At 47.6% G+C, this 19597-nt stretch overlaps 1 protein-coding gene across 3 annotated transcripts in view; it reads left to right on the top strand.

The window, feature by feature from the left end:
* The window catches only part of egfl7 (EGF-like-domain, multiple 7), a 38837-nt gene extending 19525 nt beyond the window's left edge, over positions 1-19312 (top strand). For all 3 annotated transcript variants that reach the window (XM_042344839.1, XM_042344841.1, XM_042344840.1), the window contains 8 exons: positions 8208-8401; positions 9900-10022; positions 12435-12547; positions 12869-12964; positions 13238-13411; positions 15185-15258; positions 17840-18023; positions 18993-19312. In XM_042344839.1, the coding sequence (XP_042200773.1) occupies positions 8322-8401; positions 9900-10022; positions 12435-12547; positions 12869-12964; positions 13238-13411; positions 15185-15258; positions 17840-18023; positions 18993-19015 (867 nt within the window). In that variant the 5' untranslated portion in view covers positions 8208-8321 and the 3' untranslated portion in view covers positions 19016-19312. The remainder of the gene's footprint in view (positions 1-8207; positions 8402-9899; positions 10023-12434; positions 12548-12868; positions 12965-13237; positions 13412-15184; positions 15259-17839; positions 18024-18992) is intronic.
* Positions 19313-19597: the final 285 nt, after the last annotated feature.

Consider the following 19597-nt stretch of genomic DNA (forward strand, 5'->3'; position numbering starts at 1 on the left):
AGAGCACTCGCTTTGCAAGCGAGAAACCCGAGTTCAATTCCAGGCAGAGGGCCAAACCTTGGGCAAGTTTCCTTACTCCACACAGAGCCTAATAATAATCCCTCCAAAAAAAATAATAAATTGGTCATTTTCAATTCATGACTGTTTGTGGGACATTGCTGTGCGCAATTGGCTGCCGCATCCGCCCACAAATATACAGTCAATTCACTTTACAGTATATTCTGTGAAGCGCTTTGGGACGTCTAGAAGATGTGAAAAGCACTATATCAAATGCAAGGATTATTATTATTATTACAATAGTGAAACCTTTCAAAAGCAACAACAACTTGCACTTATACAGCGCCCTTCGTGCAGGTTAGTGACACAGAGCGCAGTCTGACACTGGGCCAGTTAGTGGGAGGAGGTAACCCTAAGTGCGGTCAAAGAGGAAGGTCTTCAGGTGTGACCAGAAGATGGGGAAGAAGAGGGTAAGGAGGAGGGATTGAGGGAGAGACTTCCAGAGTTTCAGGGCATTTCTTACTTTACTCTCACTAAACTTTCTCCATTTATGTGGAATTACTGTTGGGTGACTTTGTATCTGTAGGCACATGTAGCCAACTTGCACACAGTAAAGTCCCCAAACAACCGTGAAGCGAATGACCAGTTTATAATAATAATCCTTGCATTTGATACAGTACCTTATCATGTCTTCGAGACGTCTCAAAGCACTTCAAGGATATACTGTAAGGTGAATTGACTGTATTTTGCAGGTGAAACGCGGCAGCCAATTGCACACAGCAGCGTCCCACAAACAGTCGTGGATTGAAGTGACCGATTTATTCTTATAATTTTTATTTTTATTTATTTTTGGAGGAATTATTACCCCCGGAAAAGCGATCTGATGATCGACTAACAACCAGGTACCTACTTATTGCTAGGTAAACAGAGACATGTGGAGTAAGGAAACTTGTGTAAGGTTTTGCCTCGCCCGGGAATCAAACCCAGGTGTCTCGCTTGCGAAGTGAGTGCTCTAACCACTGAGCTACAGGAGTCCAGGATTGTTGGCCAGGGAGACACTCCGTTTTCTGTCATAAATACTGTTGTGGGATACTTTACCTGCACCTGAACAGGCCCAGCGGGTCTTCAGATGAACATTTTACCTGAAGGACAGCACTTCCAACAATGTAGCATTCACCCCAACACTGTGCTGGAATGTGAGTATAGACTGTGTGTTTCCCTATTTGTCTGCCACGACACCGCATGGCCGGGAGTGGGTATCACACAACGCTGTTCAATGATTCCTGAATTGAAGTCAACCAGCAAATCTTGTTGAATTTTGGCTCGTCAATTGCCTCTGGAGTATTTGCTGGATTGACTCGGAATAGAATTGGCAGAGAAGCAGGTAACTGCTGGCCAACAGGAGATGTTACATTCGCTGTAGTTACTGAGTCACACAGACCAGATGTGCTAATCTGTGCTCATCCCAAACCGTCCATCCACTTGTTTCCCTCCCACTCAAACTCTCACCCACACCCACCCACTCACTCACTCAAACTCTCACCCACACCCACCCACCCACACACTCACTCAAACTCTCACCCACCCACACACTCACTCAAACTCTCACCCACACCCACCCACCCACACACTCACTCAAACTCTCACCCACCCACACACTCACTCAAACTCTCACCCACCCACACACACACTCACTCAAACTCTCACCCACCCACACACTCACTCAAACTCTCACCCACCCACACACTCACTCAAACTCTCACCCACCCACACACTCACTCAAACTCTCACCCACCCACTCACTCACTCACTCACTCAAACTCTAACCCACCCACTCACTCACCCACTCAAACTCTCACCCACCGACACACACACTCACTCAAACTCTCACCCACACCCACACACTCACTCAAACTCTCACCACCCACCCACACACTCACTCAAACTCTCACCCACCCACACACTCACTCAAACTCTCACCCACCCACTCACTCACTCACTCAAACTCTAACCCACCCACTCACTCACCCACTCAAACTCTCACCCACCGACACACTCACTCACTCAAACTCTCACCACCAACCCACACACTCACTCAAACTCTCACCCACCCACACACTCACTCAAACTCTCACCCACCCACACACTCACTCAAACTCTCACCCACTCACACACTCACTCAAACTCTCACCCACCCACACACTCACTCAAACTCTCACCCACCCACACACTCACTCAAACTCTCACCCACCCACTCACTCACTCACTCACTCGCTCAAACTCTAACCCACCCACTCACTCACCCACTCAAACTCTCACCCACCGACACACTCACTCACTCAAACTCTCACCACCCACCCACACACTCACTCAAACTCTCACCCACCCACACACTCACTCAAACTCTCACCCACCACTCACTCACTCACTCAAACTCTAACCCACCCACTCACTCACCCACTCAAACTCTCACCCACCGACACACTCACTCACTCAAACTCTCACCACCCACCCACACACTCACTCAAACTCTCACCCACCCACACACTCACTCAAACTCTCACCCACCCACACACTCACTCAAACTTTCACCCACCCATACACTCACTCAAACTCTCACCCACTCACGCACTCACTCAAACTCTCACCCACCCACTCACACACTCACTCAAACTCTCACCCACCCACCCACTTACTCAAACTCTCACCCATCCACACACTCACTCAAACTCTTACCCACCCACTCAAACTCTCACCCACCCACCCACACACTCACTCAAACTCTCACCCACCCACTCAAACTCTCACCCACCCACCCACACACTCACTCAAACTCTCACTCACCCACACACTCATTCACTCACTCAAAACTCTCACCCACCCACACACTCACTCAAACTCTCACCCACACATCACATACACAAACTCGCACATCCACACACACACTAAACAATTGCTATTGTGGTTAAAAGAAACAGAGGAGAGGTGAGTAGAAATGTTGTTACACAGCGAGTTGTTGGGATCTGGAATGCATTGCGTGAAAGGGTGGTGGAAACCTGTTCAATAACAACTTTTAAAAGAGAAGCAGGTAATTATTTGGGGAGGACAAGTTTGCAGGGCTATGGGAAGAGCGTGGGGGAGTGGGATTGATTGGGATAGCTCTTTTCAAAGAGCCAGTACAGGCATGATGGGCCGAATGGCCTCCTTCTGTGCTGTATAATTCTATGATTCAATGAAATTTACATACTCGCACACATGCGCATACACACATACACACACAACCTCACAAACAAACTTACACACTTACACACATTTACTCACACAAACTCGCTCACACACAAACACACACGGATGCACAATCAAACTTACATGCACTCAAACTCACACAAATTGAAACACATTTACCACACACTCACAGAGACTCACTCACTCACTCACTCACTCACTCACTCACTCACTCACTCACTCACTCACTCACTCACTCACTCACTCACTCACTCAAACTTACCAAGACACACACCTCACACACAAACATAGCCACACACACTCAAAGTCATACACACTCGCATACAATCTCACACACTCATACTTAGGTGTAGAGAACTTCGATTAGACCATAATTTTAACCCCTTGTACGCTGTCAGCCTGGTTCAGTGGTAGTGTTCTGGCCTCTGAGTTAGGAGGTTGTGGGTTCAAGCCCAGTATATTCTGTGAAGCGCTTTGAGACGTCTCGAAGACAGGATAAGGTGCGATATCAAATGCAAGGATTATTATTATTATTATTATCATCATCACACAGTCTAACCGGACACTCCAATGTAGTGCTGGGGATGTGTTGCATTGTCAGAGGAGCTGTCCTACAGATAAAATGTTAAACCAAGGTACCGTTGTCTGTTCAGTTGGACGTTAAAAATCCCGCAGCACTATTCGAAAAGAGAAGGGCATTTCTCTTTCTCTCCCGGTGTCCTGGACAATGATTCCCCAAATAAAATTGGTCACTCATTTCATGTGTTCGATTCCTGGGCAGGGCGAAACCTTAGCCTCTGTTTATTTAACTATAAGTAGGAACCTGGTTGTTAGTTGACCGGCGGATTGCTTTTCCGGGGGTAATAATCCCTTAAAAAAATTATAATTTGGTCACTCAATCCACAACTGTTTGTTGGACGCTGCTGTGCGCAATTGGCTGCCGCGTTTCGTCCACAAAATACACAGTAAATTCACTTTACAGTGTATTCTGTGAAGCGCTTTGAGGCGTCTTGAAGACGTGATAAGGCGCTAAACCAAATGCAAGGATTATTATCATTATTCTTCTCCTCTCACTCTGCCATCGCCCTCCTCGCTGCCCTCTTGCTGTTAGCCAGCCGGTGGAGCCTCGCTCTCTCCATAGATGCTGCCTGACCTGCTGCGTGTTCCCAGTGACTTGTGTTTTTTTTTCAGATTTCCAGCCTCCGCAGTATTTTGTCTTTTGTCCTCAGTCTTTTTCCCCAGTGAAGTTCAGGGAATTGTGCCAAGCTGAGCTGGATATCCAGATTGCACACAATCCTTTCCGAAGGGACCAGAGAAATATTCCACAAAGGTCAAGAATCTTTGTGCCGATTCAATGTGAATATAAGTGAGAGAGAGAGAGAGAGAGAAGGGGGGCACTGAGCCAGCCAGCCCACACACCGCTAACATTCCTCTCTCTTCCCAGTTGATGCCCCAAGAATCCAACAGGCACTACTCCCTGTTTATTTTTGTCTCAGTTTCTTTTCAAACCTGGAACACAGGAAGAAACAACTCACAATTGTCCCAACGTTGCAATTGCAGTGACTATTTTATGTGGAAGAAAAATACCAAACAAACCTGTCAATAATAATAATAATTCTTGTATTTGATATAGCGCCTTATCATGTCTTCGAGATGTCTGAAAGCGCTTCAAAGAATATGCTGTAAAGTGAATTGACTGTATTAATAATTGACTATATTTTGTGGGCGAAACGTGGCAGCTAATCAGTGTCCTACAAACAGTCGTGGATTGAGTGACCAATTTGTTTTATATAAGGAATTATTAGCCCCGGAAAAGCAATCCGCCAGTTGTCTAACAACCGGGTTCCTACTTACTGCTGGGTAAACAGAGGCTTGTGTGTGGAGTAAAGAAACGTGCCCAACATTTTACCCTGCCCGGGAATCAAACCAGGTCTCTCGCTTGCGAGGCGAGTACTCTAACCACTGAGCTACAGGACTCCTGAAACAATAGTTTGAAATTGTCAGTTTCCTTCCTGTGGCCAGAATTTTAAACAAATCGGGCTGCCACGCTATCTGCCTTATCAAGAGGTAATTCTCAGCTCAAGGACAGCACCCGAGGAAGAGTAAACACTGAAGACGGTGATGGCTGAGAAGGGCCTGGACTTTGGCTCAGTTCAGTCGATACCAGGGTCAGATCTTAACCCTCCCCCATCCCCTGGGCTCTTATCAACCTGCACCAAATACTATCCCAGACAATGCACCTTTGATGGCAGACAAACAAGCCAGACTCATCAGCAGGACCTGCCACAACGACAATAACAAATTACACTTGTACATCGCCCTTCACATCAGAAAGATATCCCAGGGTGCTGGATAATCAGGGGTTTGGGACCCGAGCTGGGAGTTGTGGTCAGGAGGGGTGGAGGGCGGGGGGGGGATTGGGGGGGTGTTTGTGATCCAAAGGCACAATCAAAGAGAAAGTTCTTCAGACGGGACTTGAAGGAGCCAAGAGAGGGGGTGAGGCGGAAGGATTGCGGGAGAGTTCAGGAGTGTGGTGGCAGAGATGCTGAATGCCCGACCCCCAATGTGCGATGGGAAGTGTGGGAGAGCTGAAGTCCACCGAGCGGATGGAGCAGAGAGGCTGATATGGGGTTAGGAGGTCGGAGAGGTAGTGGGGGAAGCAAGACCATGGAGGGTTTTGAAGGTGCGAACGAGGGTTATGTACTTGATTCTCTGTGGAATGGGGAACTAGCGGACAGACTGATCACTGGGGGCAGGCATCGTGGTAACAGTAATAACCCTTGCAATTTGATATCGTGCCTTATCACATCATCACAATGTCTCAAAGTGGTTCCTACTATAAAGTGGATTTAACTGGTGTTTTGTAGGCAAAACACGGAAGCCAATTGTCCGCAGAGGTGTCCCACAAACAGCCATGGAGTGAGTGACTAATTTTATTCAGGGGATTTGTCAGCCAGGAGACCAGGAGAAACACACTTCTCTTAACATCCACCTGAACAGGCAGAGGGGATATCATTTTTTTTAATGTCTCATCCAAAGGATGGCACCTCTGGTAATGCAGCAATCCCCCAGGACTGCATTGGAGCATTCACTTGGACTGTGTGATTCCAAATCCTGACATGGGGCATAAACCCACACCTCCTGGCTCAGAAGCGAGGCAGAGTCCTGTTTGTCTGTCTGGGCAGACGTTAAAGATAGTAATAATAATAATCCTTGCATTTGATATAGCGCCTTATCAAAACGTTTTGCCCACAAAACACACAGCCCCTACACTTGACAGTTTTCCTGTGAGACTGGATATCCGCTTTGATATGTCTCGAAGACATGATAAAGCGCAATATCAAATGCAAGGATTATTATTAGTATTATCACGTCTTCAAAACATTTCAAAGCGCTTCACAGAATATGCTGGCAAGTGAATTGACTATATTTTGTGGGTGAAACGCAGCAACCAATTGTGCACAGCAGCGTCCCGCAAATAATTTTTTTGAAGGAATTATTACTCCCGGAAAGCGATCTGCGCACTGCTAGGTAAAGAGGTGTGCGGAGTAAGGAAACTCGCCCAACATTTTGCTCTGACTAGGAATCGAACGCAGGTCTTCTCACTTGCGAGGTAAGCGCTCTAACCACTGAGCTACAGGACTTGATGTGTGCATAACGTCTGCCGTGTTTGCCTAATAAAAAGCAGTCACTACATTTGACAGTAAGTGCTCGTGCAATGCTTTGAGAGGATTCGAGGAGGTAAATCCCTGTACAAACGTGAAATCTGGTCCTTCAATGTCAGAACGGTGTGGGAATGAGCAGGTCACAGGGAGAGGTTTGCTGGATTAAGTTGACCTATGGAGGGTTGAGGAAGGGAGGTCACGGCGATAGCAGGTGTGCAAAACTCTCATAAAGCTGTCACTTAAAAGCAGGTGCTTAGTCCAAGGCACTGCCACTCGGTTACACTTTCTGAATGGGGCTTTGTGCCTGGGATACACCTGACACACTGAACATTGTGTGGTCGCACAACACAAGGTGTAAATCACAGGTAAGCGCAGACCGCCTTAAACTGAAGGCAGCAACCTTGGTCAATAAGGCTGATACTGCTTTCACACGAGCTGATGGATGACAACATTCTCTGGTCTAAAGGGGCAAGCTGTTTCCTAGTATCCAGAACAGAAGAACCAGAGCACACGACCGCGATTGAAGCAAGGCTACATTCGAAGCAAATCTGCAGTAACAATATTTCAGTGAATGAGTCGTAAACGTATAGAACGGGCCCCCCACAAGGAGACAGTGGAAGCAGCAAGTATTGGTTCTTTCAAATGCAAAAATTTTTAGGAAATAGTATTTTAGGATACAATATTTGAGTAAATTAGGACATAACATGTGCAAGTGACTGCCAGGATGGTGCAAGGCAAAATGGATGGACCTTGGTCTTTTATTGTCCAGCATTTCCTATGTTCCTCTGATGTTGGACATGATCTGGGCTGGTTTTCAGGAGGTGGGGGCTACTCACTGATGAGCTGCTCATTTCAGCCAGGACACCTCATGGCTACAGTGAGATAGTGGACTCTACAGGACTGTAGAGTCCTGTAGCTCAGTGGTTAGAGCGCTCACCTCACAAGCGAGAGACCTGGGTTCGATTCTCAGCCAGAGCAAAACATTGGACAAGTTTCCTTACTCCACACACCTGTTTACCCTGCAGTAAGTAGGAACCCAGTTGTTAGTCGATTGGTGGATCTCATTTCTGGGGGTAATAAAAATAATAATAATAAAAAATAATAAATTGGTCACTCGATCCATGACTGTTTGTGGGACGCTGCTGTGCACAATCAACTGCCGCGTTTCGCCCACAAAATATACAGTCAATTCACTTCACAGTATATTCTGTGAAGCGCTTTGAGATGTTTCGAAGGTGTGATAAGGCGCTGTATGGAATGCAAGGATTATTATTACTATCTCTTTTTCAATCATTGCAGGCAGAGCTCTGCGGGGAGGTGACGGACGTTGACTGGGCGTGCAGACACATACAGGTAGACTGACCCAGCCCGAGACGTCTTCCTGGGATAAACGCTGAGCTCTGAGCCCGTGCCATGTCAGGGATGCTCTGGGTGGTGCTGGGGCTGTGTCTGGGGGTCAGCCTGGGAGTGAGCGGGCAGACAACACGGAGAGGGTGAGTAATGAATACAGGAGCCGTGAAATGGTTTAACCTTTCCAATGGCTCAGGATTATAGAAGGATTCAGATGCAGAGGAAGGCCATTCAACTCACATTCTAAATAATAATAGTAATAATCCTTGCATTTGATAGTGTCTTATCACATCTTTGATGCATCTCAAAATGCTTCACATTTTGTGGCCGAAACACGGCTGTGTTCCACAAACATTTGTAGATTGAGTGACCAAATTATTATTATTTTTTTAAAAATAATTGTTGAAGGGATTATTAACCCCAGAAAAGCGATCCGCTAATCAACTAACAACTGGGTTTCTACTTACTGCTAAGTAAACAGAGGCGCGTGTGGAGTAAGGTAACTTGCCTATTGTTTCTCCCTGCCGGGAATCAAACCCAGGTCCTCTCGCATGCAAGGCGAGGGCTCTTATCAATACTCAACAGGATTTCATGCTTAATAATTCTTGCATTCAATACAGTGCCAATAACACCAACACATTTCAAAGTGCTTCACAAAAAATTCCTGTCAAATATTGGCAGGTTGTTTCAATACTAATCCTCGCCATTGATATAGCGTTATATGTTGAAATGTCTCAAAGTGCTGCACAGAGCTCTTGTGAGGTGCAGTGGATGTGCGTCTGTAGATGGATAAACAGCCATGAAGTGAGTAGCTGACTGTCTGGTGGATCGGTGGCCAGGAGTCCAGGAGAAACCCTCTTCTTTTTTCTACTTCAACATCCACCTGAATAGACAGAAAGGGGCTTGGTTTAATGCCTGATATGAAGCATTGCAAACTTACTCTCTGCCCCCCTGCCAACCCCATCCATCCAGTTGTAGAAAAATTCTCCTCTATCTTTCCTCCTAAATGAATTTGTATTCCAGTCACTTGTTGCTGAACAGAGACAATCGCCTTGAATGTAATTGATGTCTCTTTGAGCCACTTAGAATTGACTTTTCCTTTTTACTAATAATAATTCTTGCATTTGAAATAGCGCCTTATCACGTCTTCGAGACATCTCAAAGCGCTTCACAGAATATACTGTAAAGTGTAGAGACTGTGTATTCTGTGGGCAAAACGCAGCAGCCAGTCGCGCACAGCAACGTCCCACAAACAATCGTGGATTGAGTCGTGGACCACGTTGTTATTTTTTTGAAATTTTATTTTTGGAGGGATTATTATCCCTGGAAAAGCGATCCACCAAATGACTAACAAGCTACTTACTGCTAAGTAAACAGAGGCGTGTGTGTGTGGAGTAAGGAAACTTACCTAACTTATCGCCCTGCCCGGGAATCGATCCCAGATCAACAACAATAACAAAACACGAGGTAGAGTCCTGGAGTACTTCACAGTGGTGAAGTCTGATAACTCTTGGCTGGTCCTCTCTCTTGCGAGGCGGGTGCTCCAGCTACTGAGCTACAGGACTCCACAATTTTTGTGCAATGTATTAATTCCATGTGTTCTCCAGAAAGAGTAACCCGTTGCTCTGTGACTGTTTTCAGCCGTAGGGTTTGCTGGAAGGAGCAGCTCCAAGTGCCATTGGCTTACAATGAATCCTTCATCCATCCCATGTACACACCCTACATCACCCTGTGTGAGGGGCAACGCATATGCAGCACCTACAGGTGAGAGAGAGAGAGAGAAGCAACTCACATTCTTATAGCACATCATCGCACTGAAATAATAATTATAATAATAATCCTTGTATTTGCTATAGCGTCTTATCACATCTTCAAAACATCCCAAAGTCTTAACAGAATAAACTGTAAAGTGAATTCACTGTATATTTTGTGGGTGAGATGTGCATGTGTCTGGGTGTGTGCAATCATGTCATTGCATTCATCTCGGTGCTTACACATGTGTCCACCTGCGTGTGTTCTGCATGTATATTCACCGAACGGGTTAATTTCAAGATCCTCACACCTAATTCAAACCTCTTCATGCCCTGGCATCTCCCTACCTCTTCGACCTGCTTACCCCTAACCCACAGCCCACTGCCTCCGCTCGACTGGCTCCGGCCTCCTGCATATCCCCCGTGCCTCCCGTTCCACCATTGGCGGCTGAGCTCTGGAACTCTATCCCCCAGTGCCTTCGCCGCTTCCTCCCTTTCCTCATTCAAGGCCGGTCTCAAGACCTTTCTCTTCGACCGAGCCTTCAGCTCCTCTCTCGACTCTCTACCCCCTCTTCTCTCCCTCCCTTCCCTCCCCTCACCCTGACCATTTCCCCCCTGCTTGGGTCCCGACCCATTTTCAGGTTGCGCTTGAAGGCCTTCCTCTTCGACTGTGCCTACAGTCACCTCCTCCTCTGGCGTCAACACTGTCAAGTGCTCTGGGATGTTGTTGTTGTATACCTCTGTATGCACTGATATGTCCACCTGTTTGTATTTGTTTGTGTCTGCTCGCCGGCCTTCCCGGCACCTCCCTCCACAAGCTGCAGGTCATTCAGAACTCTGCAGCTCGTGTATGTCCCACACCAGGCTTCACGACCACATCACTCCCACCCTCGCTCACCTCCACTGGCTCCCCATCCCCCAGAGGATCGAATTCAAGATTCTCATCCTCACCTACAAGGCCATTCACGGCCTCGCTCCCTCCTACCTCTCTGCTACTATCCCCCTACCTACCTGCCCGTACCCTCCGTTCCTCTGGCTCCGGTCTGCTCCACATCCCCCGCCCCAACCGCCCTACCATCGGTGGCCGGGCCTTCAACATCTCAGCCCCGAGGCTCTGGAACTCTATCGCCCAGTGCCTTCGCCGCCTCCTCCCTTTCCTCCTTCAAGGCCGGTCTCAAGACCTTTCTCTTTGACCGTGCCTTCAGCTCCCCTCTCGACTCTCTACCCCCTCCTCGCTCCCTCCCTTCCCTCCCCTCACCCTGACCACCCGGGCGACAAACACACGTGTTGGGCTTTGAGCAGGTGCTACCATTTCCTCCACACTCCCCCTTTCCCCCTTAAAACTTCCCCTCCCACCCATCCCTGCCACCCGACCCAACTGTACAGCGCCTTGGGACATCCTCCCGACGTGAAAGGCGCTCTATAAATGGAATGTTGTTGTTGTTGTAGTTGCTGCTCCATCGATGTGTTGTGGCTGGTTAGGGCCTCTCTGACCTCCGAACACCATATCAGCCTGTCCGCTCCCTCCGCTCTGCAGACACCGGCCTGCTTCAGGTCCCCCACATTATTTGTGGTCAGGCATTCAGCATCTCTGCCCCCAAACTCTAGAACTGTTTCCCGCAATCCCCCCGCCTCACCCCCTCTTGCCTCCTTCAAGTACCGTTTCTTCAACTGTGCTTTTGACCACACTTCCACCCCCACCTCCCCTGCCCTCCATCCCTCTTAACCCCAACTCCCAACTTGGATTCAAAAAAATCTTAATGTCCAGCGCTCTGGAATGTCTTTCCAATGTGAAGGGCGATGCACAAGTGTAATTTGATGTTGTTGTTGTTTGATGTTGTTGCTGATGTGAATGTTGTTGTTAGGTTGTTGGTGTCGTTATTGGTGTTGGTGGTGTTATTCGTGTTTGTGTTGGTGTTGCTGGTGTCGGTGTTGGTCATGTTGTTGTCAGTGTTGTTATTGGTGTTTGGTGTTGTTGGGTGTTGGTTTTGGTGGTGGTGGTATTGGTGGTGGTGGTAGTGGTGGTGGTGGTAATGGTAGTGGTGTTGGTGGTGTTGGTGTTAATATCGTTGGTGTTGGTGGTGGTGTTGGTGGTGGTGGTAGTGGTGTTGTTGGTGTTGTTGGTGGTGTGTTGTTGGTGTTGTGGTGTTGGTGTTGTTGGTATTGTTGGTGTTGGTTTTGATGTTGGTGATGGTGGTGGTGTTGGTGGTGGTAGTGGTGGTAGTGGTGTTGTTGGTGGTGGTAGTGGTGGTAGTGGTGTTGTTGGTGTTGGTGGTGGTGGTGTTGTTGGTGGTGGTGGTGTTGGTTTTGATGTTGGTGGTGGTGTTGGTATTGGTGGTGTTGGTATTGGTGGAGTTGGTGTTGGTGGTGGTGTTGATGTCATTGTTGTTGTTGCTGTATCTCTGATATTTCCCTGTGTTCTCAGGACCATCTACAAGGTTTCCTTCCGCCAGGTGCAGAAGGAAGTTTTGCAGACAGTTTACCATTGCTGTCCCGGCTGGAGAAAGCGACTCCCCCACTCCACCACCTGTGACCTCGGTGAGCAAAACCTCGGGGCGGGAAGGGAGGGGGCAGAGAGGGAGAGGGGCGCGGATGGGAGGGGCGTGGATGGGAGGGGTGAGAGGGAGGTGGGAGAAGGAAGGAGCGGGGGAAGGGAGAGGGTTGGGTGGCAGGGATGGGTGGGAGGGGAAGTTTTAAGGGGGAAAGGGGGAGGGAGGAGGGAATGGGGAGGGGGGAATGGGGAGAGGAATCCCAGACTGTCCAGCATTTTGGGACGTCCTCCCGACGTGAAAGGTGCCGTGTAAATGTCATTTGTTGTTGTTGTTGTTCAAAGCTCAGACTCCACTCTTCTCTTTCCAGCCGTCTGCTCGAAGCTGTGTCAAAATGGCGGCACCTGCTCAAAGCCCAACACGTGTGTTTGTCGCCCGGGCTGGGGCGGGAAATACTGCACGATAGGTAACAGGGATTGGGTGATGATAACAGAGATTGGGTGATGGTAACAGGGATTGGGTGATGTGTAGAGTGTCGGGGGATAGCAATTCAACCAGGTTGCTGGGTGTCTGGGTTGATGTGTGACTGCTTTGGGACGTCCTCCTGACGTGAAAGGCGCTTTATAAATGGAATCTTGTTGTTGTTGTTGTTGCTTTGTCTTACTTTCCCCCCTCCCGCGCTCTCTCCTCTCGTTGTTGCTGTGTTGCCCCCTCACCCCTCTGCTCACCCCTGCTCCAGATGTTGATGAGTGCCGGGCTCCCATCCGGTTGTGCGCCCAGCGCTGTGCGAACACACTCGGCAGCTACAAGTGTGATTGTCTCCCGGGCTACACACTGGGGGCTGACGGACGAGACTGTGTGCGGTCAGAGACCTCCCGCCCGCCGGCCCCGGCCACTCCTGCAGCTCCGCCAGGTAAAGCAGAAAGTACTTCTTATTCCTCTTTAACACTCTGAGGCTCTCAGCAATCATTGTTTAGCATAGTGACTGTGCGTTTGTAAGTGAACGCAATGCAGCAATGTCCCACAAACCACGCAGCCCCGTAGCTCAGTGGTTAGAGCGCTCACTTCGCAAGCGAGAGAACCCATGTTTGATTCCCGGGAGAGGAGGATGAAACCTTGGGCAAGTTTTCTTACTTCAGACGCACGCCTCTGTTTACCCAGCAGTAAGTAGGAACCCGGTTGTTAGTCGATTGGCAGATGACTTTCCAGGGGTAATAATCCCTCTCTCCCCCTCAAAAAAAGTGGTCACTCAATCCATGGGTGGTTGTGGGACGCTGCTGGGCGCAATTGGCTGCCGCATTTCAACCACAAAATACACAGTCAATCCACTTTACAATATATTCGGTGAAGCGCTTTGAAACGTCCTCCCGACGTGAAAGATGCTACACCAATGTAAGTTGTTGTTGTTATTCTATCAAATGCAAGAATCTTTATTACAAAGTCAATGACTGACGTTATCTTGAGGATTGTCGGTGTGGACACACACACAGCAACTCCCTTCGCCTTTCAAATATTCACCACCATTAACCTCCACCAGATCAGGGAAACAGGACTTGAGTGTAAATCTCATGGAGTGTCAGCCTGGACTGTAAGATCAGCTTTCCCGCCACAACCGTGAATCCACAACCTTCTGATCCAGAAGCGAGAGAATCTCTGAATCAGTCACTGTTATAAAGATCAAACTGGCCCATCATCATCATCACCATCACCATCATCATAATAATCCTTGCATTTGATATAGTGCCTTATCACATCTTTGAGACGTCTCAAAGCGCTTCACAGAATGTACTGTAAAGTGAAGTGATTGTGTATTTTGTGGGTGAAACATGGCAGCCAATTACGCACAGCAGCGTCACACAAACAGTAGTGACCAAATTTTTTTTTAAGGAATTATTACCCCCTCCCAACGTGAAAGGCGCTATGTGTTGTTGTAAATTGTTGTTGTTGTTGTTGTTAAAGGGAACGTACACTTAAAGGCAAAGTCTGCCGAGGTGCCAGCTTCCTGAACGGGAAAGGAAATGTGGGTGATGATGCGTTATGACTCCTGGCCCGCGCTGTGACTATCGATCCACGTACCGGGAGTGATAATGCACCGTGGCCCACCCCAACCAGCAACGGGAATCCAAGAGGGAATGGAGACAAAATGGGGCAAGTGGATCCAGGGGGCGCTTTTATTATTAGTGTGTATGGCTTGGTTGGACTCGATGGAGGAAGAAATCCCTGACTGGAGAAGCCAAAGATTTAAAAGGAGCTTTGCCGCTGTGACAAAAGGAATAAATGTTCACAGGAACCTCGGAACAGGAGTCGACCATTCAACCCCTTTGAGCCCGGTCATTCTGTTAGATTATTCCTTCAAAATTTCCATCAAAAAAACAATTGGTCACTTCAATCCATGACTGTTTGTGGGACGCTACTGTGCGCAATTGGCTGCCGTGTTTCGCCCACAAAATTCACTGTGTATCCTGTGAAGCGCTTTGAGACGTCTCAAAGTCCTGATAAGGTGCTGTATCAAATGCAAGCATTATTATTATTACCCTGTGAAGCATTTTGAGACGTCTCAAAGATTAGATAAGGCGCTACATCAAATACAAGGGTTTGTTATTTTTATTTTATTATATCAACAATATGAGGATTATTATTTTAATGTCTCTCTGAATTTGCTACTGCCATATTTATTTCTTTTCAGGTGGAAAGGAGTTGGATGGAGGAGGCAGTAATGAGGTACAGGAGCTACGCACCCGGCTTGACATACTGGAGCAGGTTAGTTAGTGAGGGTGTAAGCGAGGGAGGGAGTAAGCAAAAGAGGGAGTGTGTGAGGGAGTGTGTGAGGGAGTGTGTGAGGGAGGAAGGGAGGGAGGGAGGGAGGGACGTGTGTGTATAGGAGCACAGAGATCCTGAGCATCACCAAAATCAGTACTACAACAACTTGTATTTACAGAGTACCCTTCACACAGGGTAGTGTCTCAGAGCGCTTAACAGTGGAGGAGCCTGACACCGGGGGGAGGGGGGAGGTGCACTGTAGGCAAGGTATAAGAGGAACGTTTCCAGGCGTGATCTGAAAATGAAGAAGGAAGGGGAAAGTTGGAGGGATAGAGGGAGAGAGTACCAAGTTTGGGGGCATAGTGGCTGAAAGCAGAGCCACCGCTGGTGGTTGGGAGGACACGAGGGGCAAGCGGGAGAGGAGGATGGACTGGTTTGCATCGCAGACTGTTCGAAAGTCAACCAGGAAGTTGTGGCAGTGGGTGGGTTTGTTGAGACACAACACAACTGGTGCTGCCAGTTAACCTGGCAACTGTGCTGCTGAGTTTTGTCTACGCTACTGAATGCAGTCAGGGCATCACAGGCTGAAGGTCGCGGATTCAAACCACATTGGGGACTTTCGGTTGGCAGTCCAGGATGAGCGCTGCTGAAGTTGGGAGTTCTGTCCTCAGCGAGCAATGTTAGCTCACTGCTGTCTGGCTGGTGAGGGTGGACATTGAATCCCTTCTTGATCTTGTCGTAAACCCCACTCCAAAACACCCTCCAGCCTGTACACTCCACTCCTCGGTTTCTGGTCTACTGCTGGTTCCTCACTCACTCCTCACTCACTCCAATATGCTAAGTCTACAGCCGCTTTACCTCTGCATAATTTTGCTCACACACACACAGTCTCACACTATCTATCTCTCTCTCATTCCCGCGCACACCTACCAATTGTCTACTAGTAGTGTAGCAGTTAGAGCGCTCACCTTGCGAGAGAGCGAGAGGAACTGGGTTCGATTCCCGGCAGGGCAGCGCAGAGCGAAACATCGGGCAAGTTTTCTTACTCCACACACACGCAGGGGCGCCTGTTTCCTTGGCAGTAAGTAGGAACACGCTTCTTAGTCTATCAGCAGATCGCTTTGTTGAGGGTAATAAGTCACTTCAAAAATATATATATGATAATGCGGTCACTCAATCCACGACAGTTTGTGGGACGTCGCTGGGCGCAACTGGCTACCGCATTTCTCCCACAAAACACACAGTTATTACACTTTACAGTGTATCCTGTGAAGCGCTTTGAGACATCTCAAAGACGTAAGAAGGTGCTATATCAAATGCAAGGATTATTATTATTATTATTATTAACTCCACAAACAGTTGTGGAGCGGGGGATTGGGGGTTTCTTGGCCAGGACACCGGGAGAAAGAAACTCTTTTTGAGTAGCGCCGCGGGAGATCTTTAACGTCCACCTAAACAGACAGACGGGACCTCGATTTCATGTCTCATCGGGAGTCCTGTAGTTCAGTGGTTAGAGCACTCGCTTTGCAAGTGAGAGACCTGAGTTCAATTCCAGGCAGAGGGCCAAACCTTGGGCAAGTTTCCTTACTCCACACAGAGCCTAATAATAATCCCTCCAAAAAAACAAAACAATAATAAATTGGTCATTTTCAATCCATGACTGTTTGTGGGACATTGCTGTGCGCAATTGGCTGCCGCGTTCACCTACAAATATACAGTCAATTCACTTTACAGTATATTCTGTGAAGCGCTTTGAGACATCTAGAAAACGTGAAAAGCGCTATATCAAATGCAAGGATTATTATCATATTATCTGAATGACAGCACCTCTGACAATACAACACATCCACCAGCACTGCATTGGAGCGTCAGCTTAGACTGTGTGATTCCAAATCCCAACATGGGGGCTTCTGACTCAGCTGAGAAGCTGCCCCTGAGCCAGGCTGACACACTCTCCCCCGTTGAATATTCCCCATTATTTATGTGAAACATTTCAAACCGTTCACCCTACATCTAAAAAGTTGCTATATGGGTGCATGTTGCTATGAAGCCCCCAGAAACCTTGACCCTATGTGTGAAAGGCCCTGAAATAATAATAATGCTTGGATTTGCTGTAGTGCCTTATCATGTCTTCGCAATGTTTCAAAGCGCTTCACAGAATATAATGTAAACATGGCAGCCAATTGCGCACTGCAGCGTCCCATAAACAGTTGTGGATTGAAGTGACCAATTATTTTTTTTTGAAGGAATTATTACCCCCAGAAAAGCGATCCGCCAATCGACTAACACCCGGGTTCCCACTTACTGCTGGGTAAACAGAGGCGTATGGAGTAAGGAAACTTGCCCAACATTTCGCCCTGCTCGGGAATCGAACCCAGGTCCTCTCGCTTGCAAGGCGAGAGCTCTAACCAATGAGCTACAGGACACCACTGTATAAGTGCAGATGGTGGTGAAGCATTTTAAAAAGTTGCTTCTACTTGAAAAAGGCTCTGCATTAGTGCAAGCTGTCGTGATGCACTTTGAGACGTTGCCCCTACTTGGTGAAAAGTATAGCAGTCTATATTATTTGCTGTGTTTACAGAAGATGGACTGGACTCTCAACACATTCCAGAAGCTGATCTTGACGGCCTCTGATGAGACGGACTTGGATGATCCCATGAGCTTGGAGAACACCCGGAATTTAATCTCCCAGTTCCAGCAGCTGGATCGCATCGACTCTCTCAGCGAACAGATCGCGTTCCTCGAAGAGAGGCTGTCTGACTCCTGTGAGTGCCAATTAGGTGGATTGTGCTTTGCGGATTCAATGTGTGTTTGTGTGTGTGTGTGTTCAAGAGGGTATTTCAGACCTTTAATGCTACATTTTGCCCACAAAATATTCAGTCCATTCACAGTATATTCTGTGAAGTGCTTTGAGACATCTCGAAGACTTAATAAGATGCTATATCAAATACAAGGATTATTATTATTATCATTATTACTATTATTACTGTGATGCTTTTCAGGGCTCATCAACTGGAATTCACTGCCTGCAAGGGTGGTGTTAGAAGATTAATAGTAGGTTTCAAAAGTAATTGGAATAGGTATTTGAAAAGGAAACATTTGCAGGGCTATTGGGGTAAGAATGGGGAATGGAACTAACTGGATCGTTGTTTCAGAGAGCCGGCATAGGCACGATGGGCCAAATGGCCTCCTTCTCTGCTGTAGGATCCTATGATTCTATGCACTAATGAGATACCGGTGGAGATACTGTTAACTGACCCTCTCTATGACTGGTTGAAAAGGCTGCTGTTTTCCTGTGACCACTTCATTCATTGCTTGGAGTCCTGTAGCTCAGTGATTAGAGCACTCGCCTCGCAAGCGAGAGGATCTGGGTTCAAATCCCGAGCAGGGCAAAATGTTATGTAAGTTTCATTACTCCACACGCCTCTGTTTACCTAGCAGTAAGTATGAACTCAGTTGTTAGTCAATTGACGGACCGTTTTTCCGGGGACAATAATAACTTCAATAAAATAATGATAATAAAATTGGTCACTTCAATCCACGGCTGTCTGTGAGACACTGCAGCGCCCACAAAATATACAGTCAATTCCCTTGACAGTCTATTCTGTGAAGTGCTTAGAGACGTCTCAAAGACATGAAAAGGCGCTGTACCAAATGTAAGGATTCTTATTCTTATTATTATTAAACTTTCTGTGCCCACTTCATTCATTGCTTCTCATCCCTCTTTCCCACAGGTACCTGTCGGGATGGAAACTAGCGACGGGATGTCGTCCCTCAGTGACAGACCGAGCAATGAGACAGTATCAACCCCCGGGAACAACAGACCTCACCCTCAGGGGACCAGGGATGTTCCCGGAAACCCTGACTATTGGTGCTATGTAATGGGTGTGGGAGGGAGCTGCTGATATCAGACAGATATTCTGTGTCTTTCTGTATGAGATTCCAGTGTGAACCCCCCCCCTCACCACACATCACCCTTGTTAGTGTAAAGTTGTATATTTTTTGTAATTTATATTTGGGGACAGATCAATAAAAAAAGGTGTCCTTTCTTTTCTAAGTGACTGAGTCGCTGCACTGATGTTTATTTGACAGCCTCCTGACCCCATATCAGTCTGTCCGCTCCCTCCGTTTGCCGGACACTCGCCTGTTTCAGGACCCCCGCACTTCCCGCCCTACCATTGACGGTCAGGCATTCAGCATCTCTGCCCCCACACTCTGGTACTCTATCCCGCAATCTCTCCGCCTCATCCCCACTCCTTCTTTCTCCGTATAACTATAAGTCTGCCTGTCCTGGTGGACATTACATAATAATAATAATCCTTGTATTTCAAATAGCGCA

This window comes from Callorhinchus milii, unplaced genomic scaffold (genome assembly GCF_018977255.1).
Source record: "Callorhinchus milii isolate IMCB2004 unplaced genomic scaffold, IMCB_Cmil_1.0 Scaffold30, whole genome shotgun sequence".
NCBI lineage: Eukaryota > Metazoa > Chordata > Chondrichthyes > Chimaeriformes > Callorhinchidae > Callorhinchus > Callorhinchus milii.